This window comes from Maniola hyperantus, chromosome 12 (genome assembly GCF_902806685.2).
Source record: "Maniola hyperantus chromosome 12, iAphHyp1.2, whole genome shotgun sequence".
In the NCBI taxonomy this organism is placed as follows: Eukaryota; Metazoa; Arthropoda; class Insecta; order Lepidoptera; family Nymphalidae; genus Maniola; species Maniola hyperantus.
In genome coordinates, this window is record NC_048547.1 from 13303543 (window position 1) to 13324113 (window position 20571).

At 38.7% G+C, this 20571-nt stretch overlaps 2 protein-coding genes across 3 annotated transcripts in view; both read right to left on the minus strand.

Annotated features, from left to right (window-relative positions):
* LOC138403117 (uncharacterized) overlaps window positions 1–6237 on the minus strand; it is a 39283-nt gene extending 33046 nt beyond the window's left edge. The window contains exons 1-3 of one of the 2 annotated variants that reach the window (XM_069502346.1): window positions 6149–6237; window positions 4769–5273; window positions 4035–4141 (exon numbers count right to left, since the gene is read on the minus strand). In XM_069502346.1, the coding sequence (XP_069358447.1) occupies window positions 4776–5273; window positions 6149–6181 (531 nt within the window). In that variant the 5' untranslated portion in view covers window positions 6182–6237 and the 3' untranslated portion in view covers window positions 4035–4141; window positions 4769–4775. Of the gene's footprint in view, window positions 1–4034; window positions 4142–4768; window positions 5274–6148 lie in introns of those variants that run through there. The other variant, XM_069502347.1, reaches the window with a different exon arrangement.
* Window positions 1–20571, minus strand: part of CenG1A (Centaurin gamma 1A) — a 306864-nt gene that overhangs the window by 192289 nt on the left and 94004 nt on the right. The gene's annotated exons all lie outside the window — the stretch shown is intronic.

The window sequence follows — 20571 nt, forward strand, 5'->3', positions numbered from 1 at the left end:
GCAATCACCTCTTATTGGATGACACTGACGCCGATTCTGTTATCTTTCTCTAAACTAAATTTATAATACATATGTGTATCTTTTTCCTTTTAATATTGCTAAAACGGGACGGAACATGAATTTTACAATTAAAGATTCTGAATTTTAGTAAATTTAAACAATAGGCTCGCGACTGGCAGCTAAAGTCACACGGTTTGACGGCTCTAAATAAAATTTAAAACTGTCAAACTGTGTCTGTCCTTTTCATATTAACTAGTAAGAGTTAATTAGTAAGAAGAGGATGCGAACACTAAAATTTAGGTGTGCTCAGAATCAGTACCACTGCCTCTTTACTGGCACATGCATAGTTTGGCACATGCACAGCAAGAATTTAGGTTAGTTAGGTTTTTCACTCGTTTCATGATTTCAATGTCAGTTAGTGGTAACAAGGTCGTATGGGCCGCGCATAGTGCGCCTCATGTATTTCAGCAAGAAGCTACTTGTTAATCTTTTAAGTAAACTAAAGAGTATAAGTGACAGAGACAATACTTTACGAAGTCGACATCTCTTTCTAAATTTCGATGTGCAATCTTGCCTGTTACTGTACTTAGGGTCTACACATTTAAGTTTTAACTACTGGCTAAATAAATCTATCGCTGCTGTATGATACTTTACGAACTGTATGATAGTTAAACTGTGTTGTACATCTACCCTCGGAATAAGATAAATTAGTTTCGTGTCGGAATTGTCCGCCGCGGGGCTTCGCGCGGACAATGTTCCGCGATGGAGCAAATAAAAGGGGTAGGGGTAGGGGGAGGCGGAGGGGGAGGGGGTAAAACATGATTACCATACCTCATTTATCATTTACTACACGCATACTTGTAATATAAGTTAGACATAACAATAACACTAGCTGTCCCCCACGACTTCGGTCTTGTGGATGTAGGTTTCTAAAAATCTCTTCGCAACTCTTTATTTTGTTACTTTCCAGGTCTTTAACTGTATCCCTCCAAATCGATCCGTTGCGGCGTGATTTAGTGATCGCTAATTTTTTACGCAAGGTGTTAGGTGTCAAAAGGTACCCCGTCCATTATTCTGGCTCACTACGCGTAAGTAAGTATATGTCACCAATCACCACTAGCTACTACTAGCACTAAAATTGTGGTCATGAACTAATAATTGTATTTTCAATTTTCTAAGTAAGTTATAACTATATCAAGTGGGGTATCATATATGAAAGGTATTCATTCACCTGTGCATTCTAAAACAGATTTTTATTTATTTTTATGTATCATAGTTTTTGAATTATCGTGCAAAATGTCGAAAAAATACGACTGTAGTACGGAACTCTCATTGCGCGAGCCTGACTCGCACTTGGCCGGTTTTTCTCTAATAGGAGGAAAAATCCCTAACGGACTTCTGTCTGTCGACAGGGTACGTGTGTGACGACGACCACGACCTATGTCCAGCAGTGGACGTCTATCGGTTGACAACGATGATGATTTAGTACACCTCAAAAGTACTTAGTTTAAGAATTAATCTTGACGCTTAAAAAATTTACAGAATTTTTCATAAGCTAATAAACATCAAGCTCTTCAAACAAACAGGGATCCACGTTTAACGCAAAATTTGAATTCCCAAATTGTTATTATTAAATAGCGAGATGAAAACACGAGGCATAAATAATAAAGTGGCATTACTTAAACGAGCATAAATCTCCGAGAATCCCATTTATTTGGTTTAATATTCCAGCGAATCTCAAGGCTTAACATGCTTGTTATTACAGATCAAAAGATCTCAGAATATTTAGGGTACGATCCTAGCGTACGACTGTAAATAATTTTTGAAGACATACTCTTTCTTTCATACATTAGACGGCTTCATAGATGCATATCATCACGTCAAAATATATAATACTATTTTAGCGTTTAAACTACCGTGAGTGATTTCCATTCTAAATAATATCTGTCCCGGCTTTACTCACGTGAGCGAACGGACTCCCTTGAAAAGGACCCCGTATGGGTTCGAAACTAGTCGGGCTAACGTCGACTACACACGTGAGTAAAGCCGGGACAGATATTATTAAGAATAAATATAATACTATCATCAAATATAATATTTTCGCATTTACTTATAATAAAGGTAGTGCGTGTGCAAGAGCATACCTACCTATACTTACCTACCTACTCGTAGTCTAAAAAACAACCGGCCAAGTGCCAGTCAGACTCGCGCATCGAGGGTTCCGTTAAATGTTAAAAAAAAACCACTGTTACTACAGTACATTTTTCACGATAAGTCATATCATTCAATGAACTACGAAGTATGCAGTTTTCGATCATTGTAGACTTGCAGAGGGCATTGCAGAATCATTGAGAGGAACGCCTCGACGAGCGGGCGCGAATGAGTTAATAACGCTGGCTGCGCGCCAATCTAATAGACGCCGGCCGAGGAAATAGGGAAAAAACCTGGCCAAGTGCGAATCAGGCTCGCACACCGACGGTTCCGTACTACAGTCGTATTTTTTCGACATTTTGCACGGTAATCCAAAATTGATTGATTGATTGATTTAATTTTTTTGTGTGATCTAACCCTAAATTCACGGTTTTCAGATTTTTCCCCAAATGTCAGCTATAAGATCTACCTACCTACTAAATTTCATGATTCTAGTTCAACGAGAAGTACCCGGTAGGTTTACTTGATAGACACGACGGACAGACAGACAGACAACAAAGTGAATAAGAAAATAAGGGTTCCTTTTTTCCTTGTGAGGTACGGAACCCTAAAAACCACTTCCTAACATTAAGATAAATCGATCTCTATGTTCTGTTTGTTACCTTTTAAGTGAGAATTAGTTCTCTGGAATCTAGATTTTATCAAATACTTAGTAGAATTAATAGTAGTAGTAAAGAAAATGTTATTGGGTTTTTCTTTAACTTTTAATCAACTCTATAGCAATTAAATACTATCAGGATATGGAATCATTTTATAAATAGGTATTCCATTGCATTGGATACCTAAAGTCTGCGACAGGTTGAGTTGGCAATCAGGGACGCCATGCACACCCGCACGTCACCCTCGCTCGCCCGTACCGGGTTCGCGGGGGCTGTGCGGGTGTGCGGGGCGTTCCCTCACCGATTGCCATCTCGACCTGTCGCGTACTACACCTATCAGACAACCAATCCATCACACGCCACATAATATTCCATCTCATCTCAATCCATCAGTGAGGCAATTAGGTTAACAGTTTCCACTCGGTTTCAATGCAATAGCAATCTTTAATCTTGAATCTAGGTGCACTGGACAGAAAGTTTAAACCGGGCCACCCGCTCTGATTTGATTTTCTCGAAAAGTATAAAACTTACAACTACCTTAAATTATACCTAGAAAATTATACCTTAAACTATACCTTTTTAAATTATACCTAGAAAAAGTGCGTTTCATGATGATTAAAACGAATGGACAGAGATAAGAATGAAAAATTCTATTGCATAACTATACATATATAATATAACATTGCATAACATGTAACATAACTCTTTTTAGGCTTTGTTTATTTATAAATTATGTACTTACATCATAATTATTATCTCCCTAGTCAATACTATTTTTATAACTCTTACGAGATAAGATTTTTGTAGACTTTTTATTACACTGCATGTCGTTGTAATTTAAATCAATGCCAGAATAGGGTTGCCTTTGGGAATGTTTTTCAAATAGAAATAATTTATATCCAAATAAACTTTTAAATTCCTAAGTGCTTAAGGCTTCGAACAGTGCGTGTTTCCAGTGATAACATAATGTTATGGGTCCGAGACATGGTCGCTAACTATAAGCCTCGTAAGAAACCTCAGATTTTGAACCGGCCAATGGGCAGGGCAAGCTTGAAAAACTAATAGAGAGTTAAATAAAACAAATTAATTTGTAAATTGCAATATTATCATTTATTTATTTCAGTAAATTTTTCGTTGTAGACCTTCAAAATGAAATGATTTTAAGAATTAAATAGATATTAACAATTCGTAGCAGTAACAATTAATGCTAAAAAAATAAGTATCCATAGACAATTTTCAGTAGACTGCGGTTGAAATAATATCTTCAAAGTAGGATGGATGAGAGGTCGTGATGTGTTTGTGATTAACATTCGAGTTTTTTTTCCTAAAACCTGTAAAAATATCAATACTCAACAAAGTTTCAACTTAATGTATTAAGTATTTATTATGTAGATACGAGGGTACACTGCTAAAACCCAATAAGTTCCACGCAACCCAAAAAATACTTATTGAGTATACTCTTGGATATTTCAAAGATTCTACAGAGCAAATACCAGTCAGTCATTGTCAGAATAACAAGATAGAAATCATGAATAGAGTTTTGTGGCGCTTCCATTCTACGTGACATTGACGAAGTGCATTGTGCTCGGTGTGGCACTACTGAAAGCCATAAAGCAAAATAAGAAGAAGAAGAAGAAGAGTTTTGGACTATGAGAGTGAAGAAGATTGAGAATGAAATTGGGTCGAGTAAATTTTATTTTCTTTTACTTAGGTGCTCGCCGATGATAGCCTAGTGCTTTAACTTTATGCCATCATAGCCAAATATTGCTTTAACGGAGAAGAAAAGCAGCGTAAAGAAATCTGCATGCCTGAGACATCCCCATTAATATTCTCAAAGGTGTGTGAAGTCTGTTAATCCGCATTTAGGTAGCGTGGTGGACTAAGGCCAAACCCGTGACCCGTGCTCAGTGGACCGGTGCGGGCGGTGGGTTGAAATGATGATGATGATGATGACTTACTTGCATCCTAAGCGACAGAAGTATTCTTGGATAGTACTTCTTCAAGTGTTACTTCTATTACATCAGCATTAGCAAAGTTGACTCTCATTTTCTCGTCCAAATCTACCTTGAGCTCGACAAGCTCTGCAAGAATTTCGCTTATGTCTGACCATTTAGCCCTTTCCATTACAATAGCTTGGGAAACATCATCTGTTACTTTTTCGATAGGTTTGATAGAACCATTAGCTAGCACGCTTAGCATTTTATAGTGCAATTCGATGCCAAGGTCTAGTAAATTCTCAAAAAAAATCTTAGCTTGGGCTAAACTCTCTTTGGTATCACCTGTAGCTGTAACCAAGGCATTGGCTGTATCTTGTACACAGCTAGCTACAATCATTTCACTGAATTTCATGGCTCCATCAATGAATCGCATTACGGATATGTCAACTTCTATGGTGCCTTCACTTGTTGTTGAATCCACAGCAGCAGCGGTGGAAGATTCCAGGAATAAGTTGGTAAACACAGTCTAGAACAAAACAAAGTTTTTTTTTATTTTTTTTTATTCAGATACAAGTTAGCCCTTGACTGCAATCTCTCCGATGGTAAGTGATAATGCAGTCTAAGATGATAGCGCGCTAACCTGGAAGGGGTATGGCAGTTAAACCCATACCCCTTTGGTTTTACACGGCATCGTACCGGAACGCTAAATCGCTTGAAGGCACGGCTTTGCCGGTAGGGTGGTAACTAGCCACGGCCGAAGCCTTCCACCAGACAGATACCATACATATATACCTATCTATATTCTATATCTATATAGATAGATATTCGTATATCTGTAAAATTCGAAGTCCTGACTGACTGACTTATATATCAACGCACAGCCTAAACAGCTGGTCTTAGAGACATGAAATTTGGAGGGTCTGTTCTTTGTAAAAAGTAGTTACCCACTAATAGAGGATTTTTCAAAATTTCACGTCTCACTGTCCACGAGGACGAAGTCACGAGCATAAGTTAGTATAATATATGAAACGAAAAGGTGACTGACTGACTGAGCTATCGACGCACAGTTCAAACTACTGCATGGATCGGGTTGAAATTTGGCTTGTAGATTGCTATTGTGACTTAGACATCCGCTAAGAAAGGATTCATGAAAATTCCACCTCTGATGAAGTCGCGAGCATAAGCTAGTCCATACTATTATTATAAATGCGAAAGTGTGTCTGTCTGTCTGTCTGCTAGCTTTTCACGGCTCAACCGTTCAGAAGAGGTAGCTTGCAACCCGGGAAAGGACATTTTTTATCCCGGAAAATTTAAGAGTTCCCATAGGATTTTTAAGAACCTAAATCCACGCATACGAAGTCGCGGGCATAAGCTAGTATTTAATAAAAGTTCAACACTTACCAGTGCCACCAGGAAGACGGTTGCGCTCTTCATGTTGAAAGTTTAAGTCACTCAGTTGAAGTCACTCTCAATAATGATCCTACTGATTACCGCACCGACTTTTTATACCTACTTAGAACAATGCATTGAAATTGTTTGCAAAAAAGCCATATTAATTATTTGTTATGTCAATAACATAATGCATAATGTAAATAGCGCACACTAAATATTATTTTCAGGGTTGATACAGTATCTTTCTTTGTATACGATGACTTTTTAGTTGTCTTGCAAAAGCAACCAAGCAAAGTCATCATCATCAACCAATAGACGTCCACTGCTGGACATAGGTCTCTTGTAGGGACTTCCACAGTCACACGCAACGGTCTGCCGCCGCCGCCGTAGCAAGCAACCATTCATCATCATCATCATGATCAATTCATCGCCGGCTCACTACCTACTGAGACAGGTCTCCTGTCAGAATGAAAAGGGTTTAGGCCACAGTCCGCCACAATTTTTTTTTGTGTGATGTTATTTACAAATTCACGGTTTTCAGATTTCTCCCCGAATATCTGCTATAAGACCTACCTACCTGCCAAATTTCATGATTCTAGGTCTAAGTGATCCTATAAGGATTCCGTTTTTTATTTTGAGGTACGGAACCCTGAAAAGTGTTATTTCTGGTACGATGGTACCCTTTATGTGCGATTCCGACTCCAACTTGACCGGTTTTTCTTTTACCCTTTGTATTGACTCCAAACCGATAGAACGTGTTATAAACATTCCTAATATCGAAAAGACAAGCTGTATCATTTTCCCCGTTCCCGCAAATCACCCTTTCAATAAAGGAAAATCTGAGTCGTAAACATCAGTGCCGCGAGCTGAGGTTGCTTTCCTATTTCAGCTCAGAAATGAAACTATAAAGCTGATATTATTATACTCTGGTACCGCAGTGGTGTCTCCGATGTACGATAACATACACTTATTGCAAAGTAAATAAAGCTTAATTTGAGTTATCAAAAGACACTGTGCGTCAGCTCCACTCTAGTCTGCAGGTGTGTGTCACAACGCAAGTCATTCATAATCATTTTACTTTGTTTCTTTGAATGTCATAGTACTAGTAGATGAAGCAGGGATAACATCTGTTCATTTATTCCGACACGAGTCGTAGTTAATAGTATCCTCGCATGGAACGTGTTCGTAGCTCCGTCGCCTACACAGCGGCTACATGATTTATTGCGCGCTCCCAGATCGATCCTATTCCGATTCGCTATTTCCGCTATTCCATCTACATATATCCAACATAATCATTTTACATTGTTTCTCTTATGGAGTATTGAATGTCATAGTATTAGTAGATGGAGCAGGGATAACATCTGTCCATTTATTCCGACACGAGTCGTAGTTAATAGTATCCTCGTATGGAACGTGTTCGTAGCTCCGTCGCCTACACAGCGGCTACATGATTTATTGCGCGCTCCCAGATCGATGCTATTCCGATTCGCTATTTCCGCTATTCCATCTATATCTAACATAATCATTTTAAATTGTTTCTCTTATGGTTGAATGTCATAGTACTAGTAGATGAAGCAGGGATAACATCTGTCCATTTATTCCGACACGAGTCGTAGTTAATAGTATCCTCGTATGGAACGTGTTCGTAGCTCCGTCGCCTACACAGCGGCTACATGATTTATTGCGCGCTCCCAGATCGATGGTATTCCGATTCGCTATTTCCGCTATTCCATCTATATCTAACTACTAGTAGATGGAGCAGGGATAACATCTGTCCATTTATTCCGACACGAGTCGTAGTTAATAGTATCCTCGTATGGAACGTGTTCGTAGCTCCGTCGCCTACACAGCGGCTACATGATTTATTGCGCGCTCCCAGATCGATGCTATTCCGATTCGCTATTTCCGCTATTCCATCTATATCTAACATAATCATTTTACATTGTTTCTCTTATGGAGTATTGAATGTCATAGTACTAGTAGATGGAGCAGGGATAACATCTGTTCATTTATTCCGACGCGAGTCGCACAAATATAGACTGCACTCATAGACTAATGTATTACTTTATAAACGTGCTCCGTACATGATGTATTGCGTATTCCCAGATCGATCCAAGCGACGCTATTTCCGCCATTCCATATACGACATATCTAATCATTTTGCATACAGCTCACAAACATCGAAAGCTATTCTGAAAGCACATTATCAAACATTTAAGGTCGAAATTAATCATCATCATGATCAACCCATCGGGAACTACTGAGCCCGGGTCTCCTCTCAGAATGAGAAGGGTTTTCCCATAGCCATCGCTGACCTAGTGCGGACTTCACACACCTATGAGAACATAGTGGAGATTTCTCAAGCATGCAGGTTTCACGATGTTTTCCTTCACCGTTAAAGCAAGTGATGTTTAATTGCTTAAAACACGCATAACTCCGAAAAGTTAGAGATGCGTGCCCGTGATCGAACTCCTAGCCTCCCCGCTTTCCGAAATTAATAAATTAAAAAAGGAATCGAATCAAATAAATTAACAACCATCAGCGGTGATGTACAGTTAATTTCAAACCTGTTGCTCAGTCAAAAAGTAATGTATCTAGTTAAACTCTGCACGTCATGAAAATTTAACGAATCGAAATCTGCCTATCATGAAAGTTTCACGTTTTATCTACTCGTAGCTCGCGTGTAAGAGATTTGTCGATTCCCATCTCTCCTGAGCGATGGGAACATTGGCACGATGCCAGGCGATATTAACCCGTTCACCCCTCTCCATTACAACACTCTGGATGCTGCTTCACACCGTCACTTCGTAATCCATACGTATGACTATTGCACTTCTATGTATATGTATTTATTTATTTATTTATTTATTTTTATTATTCATGTACCAAAAATTGTAGTTACAAAGTAATAATAAATTAAGTTACATCGGAAATGCTTATCTCTAAACAGAAATTTCTTCCAGCTTCCCATTCAAGGTTGTGAGTAAGGCGTATCAAGACGTGGAATAGGTCTACGGTACTAGAATCTAATAAACTACATAAACTCTATATGTACATATAGAGACGAGAATTTAACCTATAAGTAGACGTCGATTGCCTAAAAAGGGAAGGTCTTGGTTTTTTTTTAGTGAGACTAGCTTATGCTCGCGACTTCGTCCACGTGGACTACACAAATTTTAAACCCGTATTTCACCCTCTTAGGTGTTTAATTTCCAAAAATCCTTTCTTAGCGGATGCCTACGTCATAATAGCTACCTGTATGCCAAATTTCTGCCCGATCCGTCCAGTAGTTGGAGCTGTGCGTTGATAGATCAGTCAGTCAGTCAGTCACCTTTTCCTTTTATAGAAGACTAGATTATGCTCGCGACTTCGTCCACGTGAATTACACAAATTTCAAACCCGTATTTCACCCTCTTAGGTGTTTAATTTCCAAAAATCCTTTCTTAGCGGATGCCTACGTTATAATAGCTACCTATCTGCATGCCAAATTTCAGCCCGATCCGTCCAGTAGTTTGAGCTGTGCATTGATAGATTAGTCAGGCAGGCAGTCAGTCACCCTTTCCTTTTATATATTTAGAAGAAGAAGATAAAAGATCGATAAACATTGCGACGGTGCTGTAAGATCGATAACGATAAGCGACGATAAGCTAAAACAGGAAAATTAGCTTTCCCTTTCAAAGGAAAAACATTCTAGGGACGAGTATGTAACAAGAATTCCCGTTTGTGCATGGTGCGTAGGTAACTAGTTTTCGCTTCCGACTGCAGCGTCCTTTCGAGGTAGCTAACTTCTATATCCAGTCGCAAAGTAGATGTGGAATATACCATAAATCTTGTGTTGCTGATAGACAGCAAACTTTAAAAGCAATTTTTAAATTTGCTTTAATATATTTTTATGTATTTCCTTATTTAATTTTCTTCTTGTTCTTTAGGAGGGAGATTTCTTAATATTGTAACAAACCGGTCAAGTGCGCAAATGGTTCCGTACAATTTGGTTTGGAAATTTATAATTTCTAAATTTCTGGTCTGGTCTGGTCTGGTGGGAGGTTTCGGCTGTGGCTAGTTACCACCCTACCGGCAAAACCGTGCGCGCCAAGCGATTTAGCGTTCCGGTACGATGCCGTGTAGAAACCAAAGAGGCATGGGTTTAATAAAAACTTCCATAACTCTTCCAGGTTAGCCCACTTCCATTTCAGACTGCATCGTCACTTACCACCAGGTGAGATTGCAGTCAAGGACTAACTTGTATCTGAATAAATAAATACAAAGAATACGGGTAGTATTCCCACCAAAGAACAGATTTTACTCAATTCTCTTAAGTGCATAGCCGCATTTTGTTCAAGAACATTTCTCGAGAATCAGGTGCATTAGCTAGTTTAACATTTAAGTTCGTTAATTAACCTGAGCTTAGCGGGACCAATACCCCGGGACGGGCGCGGGCTGATGCCCTTTAGTTGGTTTATTCCTCTTTGCTCAGGACGATATACCTATTACCTACTTAAAATTTAAGAACACTATAAAATCAGAAATGAGGAGATCCGTAGGAGAACTAGAGTAACCGACATAGCTCAACGGGTTGCGAAGCTGAAGTGGCAATGGGCAGGGCACATAGTTCGTAAAACCGATAGACGTTGGAGTCCCAAGGTGCTGAAATGGCGACCTCGCACCGGAAGACGCAGTGTTGGAAGACCCCCCACTAGGGACTAGACTCCCCGCAGGGAGCCGCTGGATTCAGGCGGCGCAAGACCGTGGCGTGTGGAGGTCCCTACAAGAGACCTATGTCAAGCAGTGGACCGATGATGAAACTTTATACTACAGAGTTCCAAAAATAAGTTTGGCGTTCATCGTCAACCGATAGATGTCCACAGCTGGACATAAGTGATAAGGATATAAGTGTTTTTGAAGGAACCACAACATGTTGCCATCTTGCACCTGGATACGGATTGCGACCTAAGCTCTCCTTTTATAGAGTTCTGCATTAACTTTCGAAGTCAGGAACAGAGATCACAGATAAAGTAATTGGCACCGGCTCCAAAAATATTATACAGAACTAAGTACATTAACTCTTGTACATACCTAAAGTTTTCGATAATAAATTAAATTATTTTTAATTTGTAGTGTTTATGGTTAAATTGAATTCGGTTTTAAATTTTTTTTACGTGGATAGTGAATAGTTGGACGGATGGCATCAAGCTAAAAGAAGTAGGTACAATACTTAAACTATCTACTGGTGATAAAGTACAAGATCAAAGTGGAATAAACCTTTTAGTTAGCAAAGTATGTTTTACTACTTTAGCTCTCAAGTTTAATGTAAAAGTTTGTTATAAGTATTTCAGACTTGAAAACCAAGTTATAAAGATATCGTAATTAAAATCTCATCTGTTGCTTTTAGTAAACATATTTAAAAATGTAAAAGTAATTAATGTTGAGATAATTAATTAATGAGATGAGAGTATCTTGTCTTACTTAAAAAACCGGCCAAGTGCAAGTCAGACTCGTGCACCGAGGGTTCCGTATTGCCTACAGAAGAAGTAAAACGGTAAGGACCACTTTTGTTACCAAACCGCAAAACAATTTTTTTTTTCTAGATTTTACACGATAAATCAAAAAATATTATGCATAAAAATAAATAAAAATCTGTTTTAGCATCTAACATGTAGAGCCCTTTCATATGATAACACACTTTGAAAAGTTATCTTACTTTGAATTAATATTGAAAATACTAAATAGTTTTTTTTTTAAATAGAGATAGCGAGCAAACGAGCAGGCGGGTCACCTGATGTTAAGTGATTACCGTCGCCCATGAACATTTGCAGCACCAGAGGAACCGCCGATGCGTTGCCGGCCTTTTAGGAATTTGTTGGTCCGCCCCTTGAAGAACCCCATGTTGTAATCTAGTGGGAACACCGCCGATAGGAGTTGGTTTCACAGTTTGCATGTGTTTTTGGTGATGTAACCACAAATTCGAGGTTTTCGGATTTTTTCCTTTACTTGTGCTATAACTATAAGACCTGCCTGCTTGCCAAATTTCATAATAATTCTAAGTCATCGTGATCATCATGATCAACTGATCATGATGATCACATTCAGTTCGTCCAAACCATAGGTACAAAACAAGTACATCTGCATATTTAAATGTACAATACATTCTTATAACATCATACCAATTAATTAAGTATATAGAAACATAACATAAATTGGTTCAGTCTAAGTAATTGAAAAATCTCTACCAACATTCAAAAAAATACACGAAGCTTTGTAAAACAGTAGCGAAAGAAAAACGAGATAAATTACCTGATTGAACCGATCGATTATAGTAGAGATGGACTATTTCACAAATAGCATGTGAAAAATCACGAGAAAAGCCTTTTTGATATAAGCACTTGAAATTTCAAATGTTCATGGGCGGTGGTAATCACTTAACATCAGGTGACCCGAATGCTCGTTTGCTCGCTATTTTTATTTTTAAATAATTATAAAATCACGAGAAAAGCCTTTTGGTATTTAATACTTTAACTATTTCACTGAAAATATAGAATAGAATAGAATAGAATAGAATAATGTTTATTCGAGGTATATAGGTGGTACATGGTGTAGGCAATATCGTCCTGTACAGCAGTGCAACACCTCGAACAGGTAGGCCACTCAGCTTGTGTTGAGACGTCGGGCCCCTCAGACACAAACCTCTAGAGCAAATATCTGAGGTACCAGATGCCCCAACGCTGATTTTCAGTGACCGCCTTTTAAATATTACCTAAACGTCAGTGGCATAGAATATATAAAGTTGGCGAGTAAATGGATAAATAAAATGAAATAAAGTGTTTAAAGTTTTTAAATTTAAAGTGATATAGGACATAAAAGAAGAAATAAGAAATAATACATTGAAATAGATGTTGTAAATTGTAAGAATAGGAAAATTGTACGATAGTTTTTTTTTCTTTTTGTATAATAAAGAAAAAATAAAATAAAATAAAATAGCTCGCAAGGTGTGGATGAAAAGGTAAAGTTTGGTAAGATAAATAAATTAAATAAATTTTGACTAAATCTGTAACTTTTGAATATTTAAAAGATGTTTTTCAAATGTTCATGGGCGGCGGTAATAACTTAACATCTGGTGACCCGCCTGCTCGTTTGCTCGCTATTTTTATTCAAAAAATATATATAAAATCACAAGAAAAGCCTTTTGATATTTAATACTTTAACTATATCACTGAAAATATCAAATGTTCATGGGCGGCGGTAATAACTTAACATCTGGTGACCCGCCTGCTCGTTTGCTCGCTATGTTTATTCAAAAAATATATATAAAATCACAAGAAAAGCCTTTTGATATTTAATACTTTAACTATTTCACTGAAAATATCAAATGTTCATGGGCGGCGGTAATCACTAAACATCTGGTGACCCGCCTGCTCGTTTGCTCGCTGTTTTTATTTAAAAAATATATATAAAATCACGAGAAAAGCCTTTTGATATTTAACACTTGCTATTAATTCCACATATTATAATCCAAATGAAAATGATTTAAAATTAGCAATCATGCCCATCGCTAGTCCGCAGAATGGTGAAAAACGATCTCGGGGGCGGCAATCGAATCTTAGTGTTTGCGGATGATTACGTAGACTTGTAATGCAAATTGAAATGGAAAGTGGACGCCCGCTGTTTGCTCTCCGTCGGGGCGTCCGGCGCCGCAGATTATTGCGATTTGCGATCCAATGGAACACGCATATTTTGTTACTTAGTTTAGACTAGCTTATGCTCGCGACTTCGTCCGCGTGGACTACAAAATTTCAAACCCCTATTTCACCCCCTTAGGAGTTGAATTTTCAAAAATCCTTTCTTAGCGGATGCCTACGCCATAATAGCTATCTGCATGCCGAATTTCAGCCCGATCTGTCCAGTAGTTTGAGCTGTGCGTTGATAGATCAGTCAGGCAGTCAGTCAGTCAGTCAGTCAGTCAGTCAGTCAGTCAGTCAGTCAGTCAGTCAGTCAGTCAGTCAGTCACCTTTTCCGTTTATACATATAGATTAAAAATTTAATTTGGACTTTATGGATTGATTTTTTTTTGTCCAATAAAAACCGGTCAAAAGCCAGTCGGACACGAAGGGTTCCGTACCATCGGAATTCATATAAAATGCAATACTTTTATGAGCAACGCTGCGCGATAATGACGGATTTTTTTCTTTACGATGTAACCACAAATTTACTTAATTTTATTTTTTTATTAGTTTTTAGATTCTTTGTACTGGTGATAAATTTCATGATTCTAGGTGAACGGGAAGTACAAAATATAGGTTTTCTTGACAGACACGACGGACAGACAGACAGACAGCCAACAAAATGATCCTAATAAGGGTTCCTTTTACCTTTTGAGGTATACGGAACCCTAAAAAATTATTGCTTATCACTTGTAGGTTGTAAACTGGAGTCCTTTTCTATTATTTAAGGAGGAAATCTTCTACAAACTTCTAATCAAATAAATACTCTGCATGGCCGACTCGACCTGATCTCTAATGTATAACATTTGGACCCCTATATATAGGGCTAGGTACATTACAAGAAACGTTTAATTAAAATGTTTTCAGATCGCATAATATTTACCCTTCTCGATCCCGTTGCTTCTTATTTGAATAAAATTTTATAGCCTCGGGGCGCCTTACCTGAAACAAAAAGAATCATGTAAAGAGAAGTCCGTTAACATTTCATAAGTATATTATATGGATGTATTAGATGTATATTGTATATTAATACAGATGTACGTGAACTTAGATGAACAGACAATAGACATCACTACCCATATTATAAATTCGTGTGTTTGTTTGTTGACTTGTCCTTCAATCACGCCGCAACGGACAACTCACCACCTCCCACGGCCCCACCAACCTGGCTATTATATGGACCGAAACGTGGGAGGGCGCCCGTTCGGTACTTGCTCGGTGGCTCTTTCCCGGGGCGCCTTCTTGACTTGACAAATTCTTTCTATCTTATCCTTGTCCCTTTGAGTCTTTCTCCCCTTTCTGGGGCAGATTTACACGAAAACGCGTGCCCCACGGTCTGGATCCTTTCTCAGCCTCGCGAAGAACAGAGTGGAATACGCAACTTACAGCTGACATGCCAACCTTAGCTAGTCGGAGAGGCACGCAAAGAAGATAGCAACAAAACTTGTAGTGCCATTGTAGGGGCTGATTAGGCATTGTTATAGGGGCTGACTAAGCATTACTCGGTAGCTAAAGCAGATCGCGTAATGGGTAGCCAGTCCCTACCAACCGGTCGTGGAGCGAACACGCGCTCACAAATAAACTCTGTTCCAAAAGGTTCGCAGTGTATAATTAACTGTCCCAATACACCACCCCAAGACATCCCAATAGTAGAGAAGGCCAAACCTCACACCATGCATAACACGGGGAGGTCTTGATATAAGAATTCATATTACAACATAATAATTGCACTTCTCAAACTGAAAGATTAATGAGCGTAAAGTTTTCATCGTTATGTCTCTCAGAATTTGTTACGACCGTTAACTTTAACCGTTTATAGGGCTATAAAAGACACGTTTAATCGCTGTAGGAAGCCGTCGGCGATAGACTCTAACATTCGTTAGATACTAATATTTTCTAGATATAGCCTATAAATGATTAAGTTCCTGCGGTAGTAAGGCGGCGGTGCGGGATGGTGACAGTTGTAACGTCACCACACCGCAGGAAGCAGGAACCTACTCAGTTACACTCAGTGGCGTCCAGGTCATAGAGGCATAAATGCACTGCTTACCCCAGTTGTAATAGCTCAATGCATATTTTTCATTATGACCTGCCAGTAAACAGGTTCCTACCTAACTAATGCATACCCTTGCTTCAAACCCTGTGCACGCCACTGGTTACACTACCCGGCAGAAAATATTGCACATCGAACTTTAGAAAGAGATAGCGGTTTCGTAGAGTGTTGTCTCTGTCGTTGAGACCGACAAAACGTCACATAGGTATGAGTGATAGAGACAACGCTCTACGAAGCCGAAATCTCGTTCTACAGGTCGATGTACAATATTCCTGCCGGTTACTGTAAGCGGATGGTGCTGGAATGGCGACCTCGCACCGGAAGGCGCAGCGTTGGAAGACCCCCCACTAGGTGGACGGACGACATCGGACGTGTCGCAGGGACTCGCTGGATTCAGGCAGCGCAAGACAGTGGCGTGTGGAAGTAACATTTGCACTATAACAATCGCGTAGTTGTGCACGAGATTCACGTCGTGGACGCTACCGTACCGTATCGTATTGCCACGCAGGTGGTTTGCTTCGGCGTTCCCGTGACCCAGTCGCCAGGCGACGTGCAGGAGTGCCGCTGGGTTTTAATTTAATTTAATTTAAAACAACTTTATTGTTACTAAAATTACAGAGAGTAAGAATACAGGATACACTTAAAAAACAAAGGGCGACCTTATCACTAAAGTGATCTCTTCCAGGTTTTAGTGGGTATTCCTGTCGCCTCTCGGCCGGTGAGTCCCACATACCTTCCCTCCAGTTGGTTGGCTGGCTGGTTAGCTGGCTGGCTTCCAGGAGGGGGGGGATGCGTAAATGCATTTCCCAGCGTTAAAAAAAAGGTGTGGCCGTATCTTAAAGCCGGGTTCGAGAGGAACGTGTAGAAAACATCAAATGAAAATCGATTAAATGTTAGTACCTAATAAAATAGCGTTTACGACATTCAGGCACTATTTAATTGCTGTTGATAGATACTATTTATTTGTTCTAAGTTTTATTATTGTGTTATTTATTACAACTTGCGTCAGTCAGTTGTGGATTTCGCAAACACATTATTATCTACAAATACATAGGTGTGAGAAACTAAATAGATCCTACCTAATGCATGCTAGGGCGGATTAGGTTATTTGGAAATCAATAAGAACTCTTTGGTTTTCCGAAATTAAAAAGTATGGAAAGAAATGGATCGAAGCTTCCCATCTCTGAAACGAACACAGTTTCTGGCTAAAAAATTGCATCCCAGAAATTCCATCAAAATCGATAGGCTGCAAAAAGATATCAGACAGACAGACAAACAGGTATCGACACTCTCGCATTAATAGAACAGAAAATAATAGAACATATTTTTATTCAAGAAAATTTTTACAAGTGCTTTTGAATCGTCAAGTAGTCGGAATGCCGTCCCTACCGAGAAGAACCAGCAAGAAACTCGGCGGTTGTTCTTTTCAAGTGATCAATTTACAATATTATTATACCATACTGTACAAGCCCCCGTGCATTGGTGGAGCGAGTCAAATCCAAGCTTTTTTATCATTTACACAGTCTTCGACTGTATAAATGATGTAGGTATGCTTTCTTTTTTAGGAGTATACTTTTATAAATTTTTTAAACTTGTGTAAAGGCAAGTCCAAATTATTGATTGTCGAATTTTATCATAAAATATTACACTCATTCCCACAAATGACTTTTCCACTTTACCGAGGCGGAGCGTTGCGAGCTCATTACAGTTCCTAGTTTGCCCCGTAGAAATCACCTATTTTTTTGTAACTGAGGATGTTTTGTCAAATAAAAATTATTTGGGTTTAGGAAAATATCATCATCATCATCATCATCAACCAATAGACGTCCACTGTTGGACATAGTTCTCTTGTAGGGACTTCCACACACCACGGTCTTGCGCCACCTGGATCCAGCGGCTCCCTGCGACTCGTCTGATGTCGTCCGTCCACCTAGTGGAGGGTCTTCCAACGCTGCGTCTTGCTAGGAAAATATACCTAATTATATTAGCTACAGAAGGAAATGGGAATAATAAACCAATGCGATATGTTCATTGATACGACAGGCCATTGCGTAATCAAATATAACCATTGACCGGCTAACCCCACCTCATTCTTTAGCGATTGTCATATTGTGTCGCTCCGTAGAGGAATAATCAAATTGATTTCTGTAGTTTGCTGTCTGTGCTAATGTGGGATGAATCTATAGAGCGCACTTTGACTTTGCTCAGACTTAAGTATGAGTTAATGGAGACAGATTTATGTGAGAGATATAGCTCTATAGATCTCACCCTTAGATTCATCAGCATCATCATATCAACTCATCGCCGGCACACTACATAGTCAGAATTCATTATTAAAAAGAGTAATATTAAAAAAAACATGATTTTAATTTATAACACAGTTAATTATTAATGTATTTATAAACGACAAATATTTTTTAATTTTTTAACACAAAAATACTTTCTAGCAGAAATTACTCTATTTTTATGTTGCAAAATATCTTGAGAATAACATAGGCTATTTTTTATCCCGGAAAATCAAAGAGTTCCTAAGGGATTTTTAAAAACCTAAATCCACGCGGACGAAGTCCCGAGCGTAAGCTAGTCTATATATATAAAAGGAGAAGGTGACTGACTGACTGACTGATCTATCAACGCACAGCTCAAACTACTGGACGGATCGGGCTGAAATTTGGCATGCAGATAGATATAATGACGTAGGCATCCGCTAAGAAAGGATTTTTGAAAATTCAACTCCTAAGGGGGTTAAATAGGGGTTTGAAATTTTGTAGTCCACGCGGACGAAGTCGCGAGCATAAGCTAGTTATTAATAAAAAGGCTTCGGCAAGCGCTTTCGGTGTAAATTGCTTTCCCAAAGTTTTTGTTCTTGCATTCTATTGATTTAAGGATTCAGTTGTAGAGAAAGTTTAGAGTAAAGTGAACTGCGAAGCTGCACAACAATTAAACAAATCCAATGAGTTTCTGAACTGAAAACGTTGGCAGACGCAGTATTCTCGACTATACCTTACTGCTTACCTACTTTTAAAAACAAAGTTCAATACGATTACGAATACGAAATCATTAACTAGATGTTATTTAAAACAATCTTGCTAAATGAGTAATTGAGCAGCAAACTTTAATTTTTAATATAACTTTACTGTTTTGGGGACAATAAGCAGAAACTTTCAGCTTTTATAAAATAACGAAGGTCTGTCACGCGCTGGCTTTCTCTATTTGTCTCTTCTATGCCGTAATCATATATTAGGTTTGTCAAAGAAGGAAAAAGATTCATGTATAATAGAGTGGGTTATTTTATCCTGTTGCGTGTTCAAGAGCACTGTATCGATTTGCCTTTTGTGTTCCCGATTCCCGAAAATATTTTCTTTTTACGGCCTCGAAATGTACACAATATATTGGATTTTGGTAACGGGAAAAAGGATTTATGTACAAATCATAGCACAAATAGGGAGACTTTTATGTATGGTGGTGTGTCAAATGGTGATGGTGAAATCCCTAATACTTTTTGAAGAGAAATAAGATAAATAGTTATTTCAATTATATTAGAGTCCCACTTTCCTAGTTTCTCTTCAAGTCGAAAACTCGACTAGAGAGAGATTTTGGCTTTAATCAAAAGTTCGTGATAATAATCGGAACTTAGGTGCTTGCACCTTTGCTTTAACGTGCCAACCTAATCAAAACTATTATGTACAAAAATAAATAGAGATCTGTTTTAGAATGTACCTACAGCTAAAGCCCTGTCATATGATACCCCACTTGGTATTAATCTTACTTTGAAAGTTGAAAAAACTAATTATTTGTCAATGATCACATTTTAATATTTTTTTTGTGATGTAACCACAAATTTTCGGATTTTTGACAATTTTTTTTGTCATGTCAACGAGAAGTACCCTATAGGTTTCTTGACAGTCAGACAGACAGAGAGACGGACAGACAGACAACGAAGTGATCGTATAAGGGTTCCTTTTTTCCTTTTGAGGTACGGAACCCTAAAAAACAGCGCGATCGACTCATATGAGCTGTCAGAACTAGGCCCAGCCTACTGATTCGCTAACTCAGTGTCTAACATTAAATGATAGCCACCGAGCTCATTTGACATTTATTTTTAACTAGAGGATGCCCGCGACTTCGTCCCTGTGAATTTATGATTTTTAAATCCCGTGGGAACTCTTTGATTTTCCGGGATAAAAAGTAGCCTCTATCTATGTCCTTCCCCGGGATGTAAGCTACCTCTGTACCAAATTTCATCAAAATCGGTTAAACCGTTGGGCCGTGAAAAGCTAGCAGACAGACAGACAGACAGTCACACTTTCTCATTTATAATATTAAGTATGGATAAGTATGGACTAGCTGATGCCCGCGACTTCGTCCACGTGGAATTAGGTTTTTTAGAAATCCCGTGGTGGTTTGCTGGTTTGTCCTTCAATCACGTCGCAACGGTGGAATGGGTTAACGTGATTTTTGCATGGGTGTACTTAAAGTCTTGAGAGTGACATTGGCTACTTTTTATCCCGGAAAATCAAAGGGTTCCCACGGGAAACGGAAAATCTAACTCCACGCGAACGAAGTCACGGGCATCAGCTAGTTTATAATAAGGGTACTGATCAATAGATTGTTTTGGAGGTTTTCGACGAAAAATTATTTTAGTGTTGTTCCGTAGAACAAGC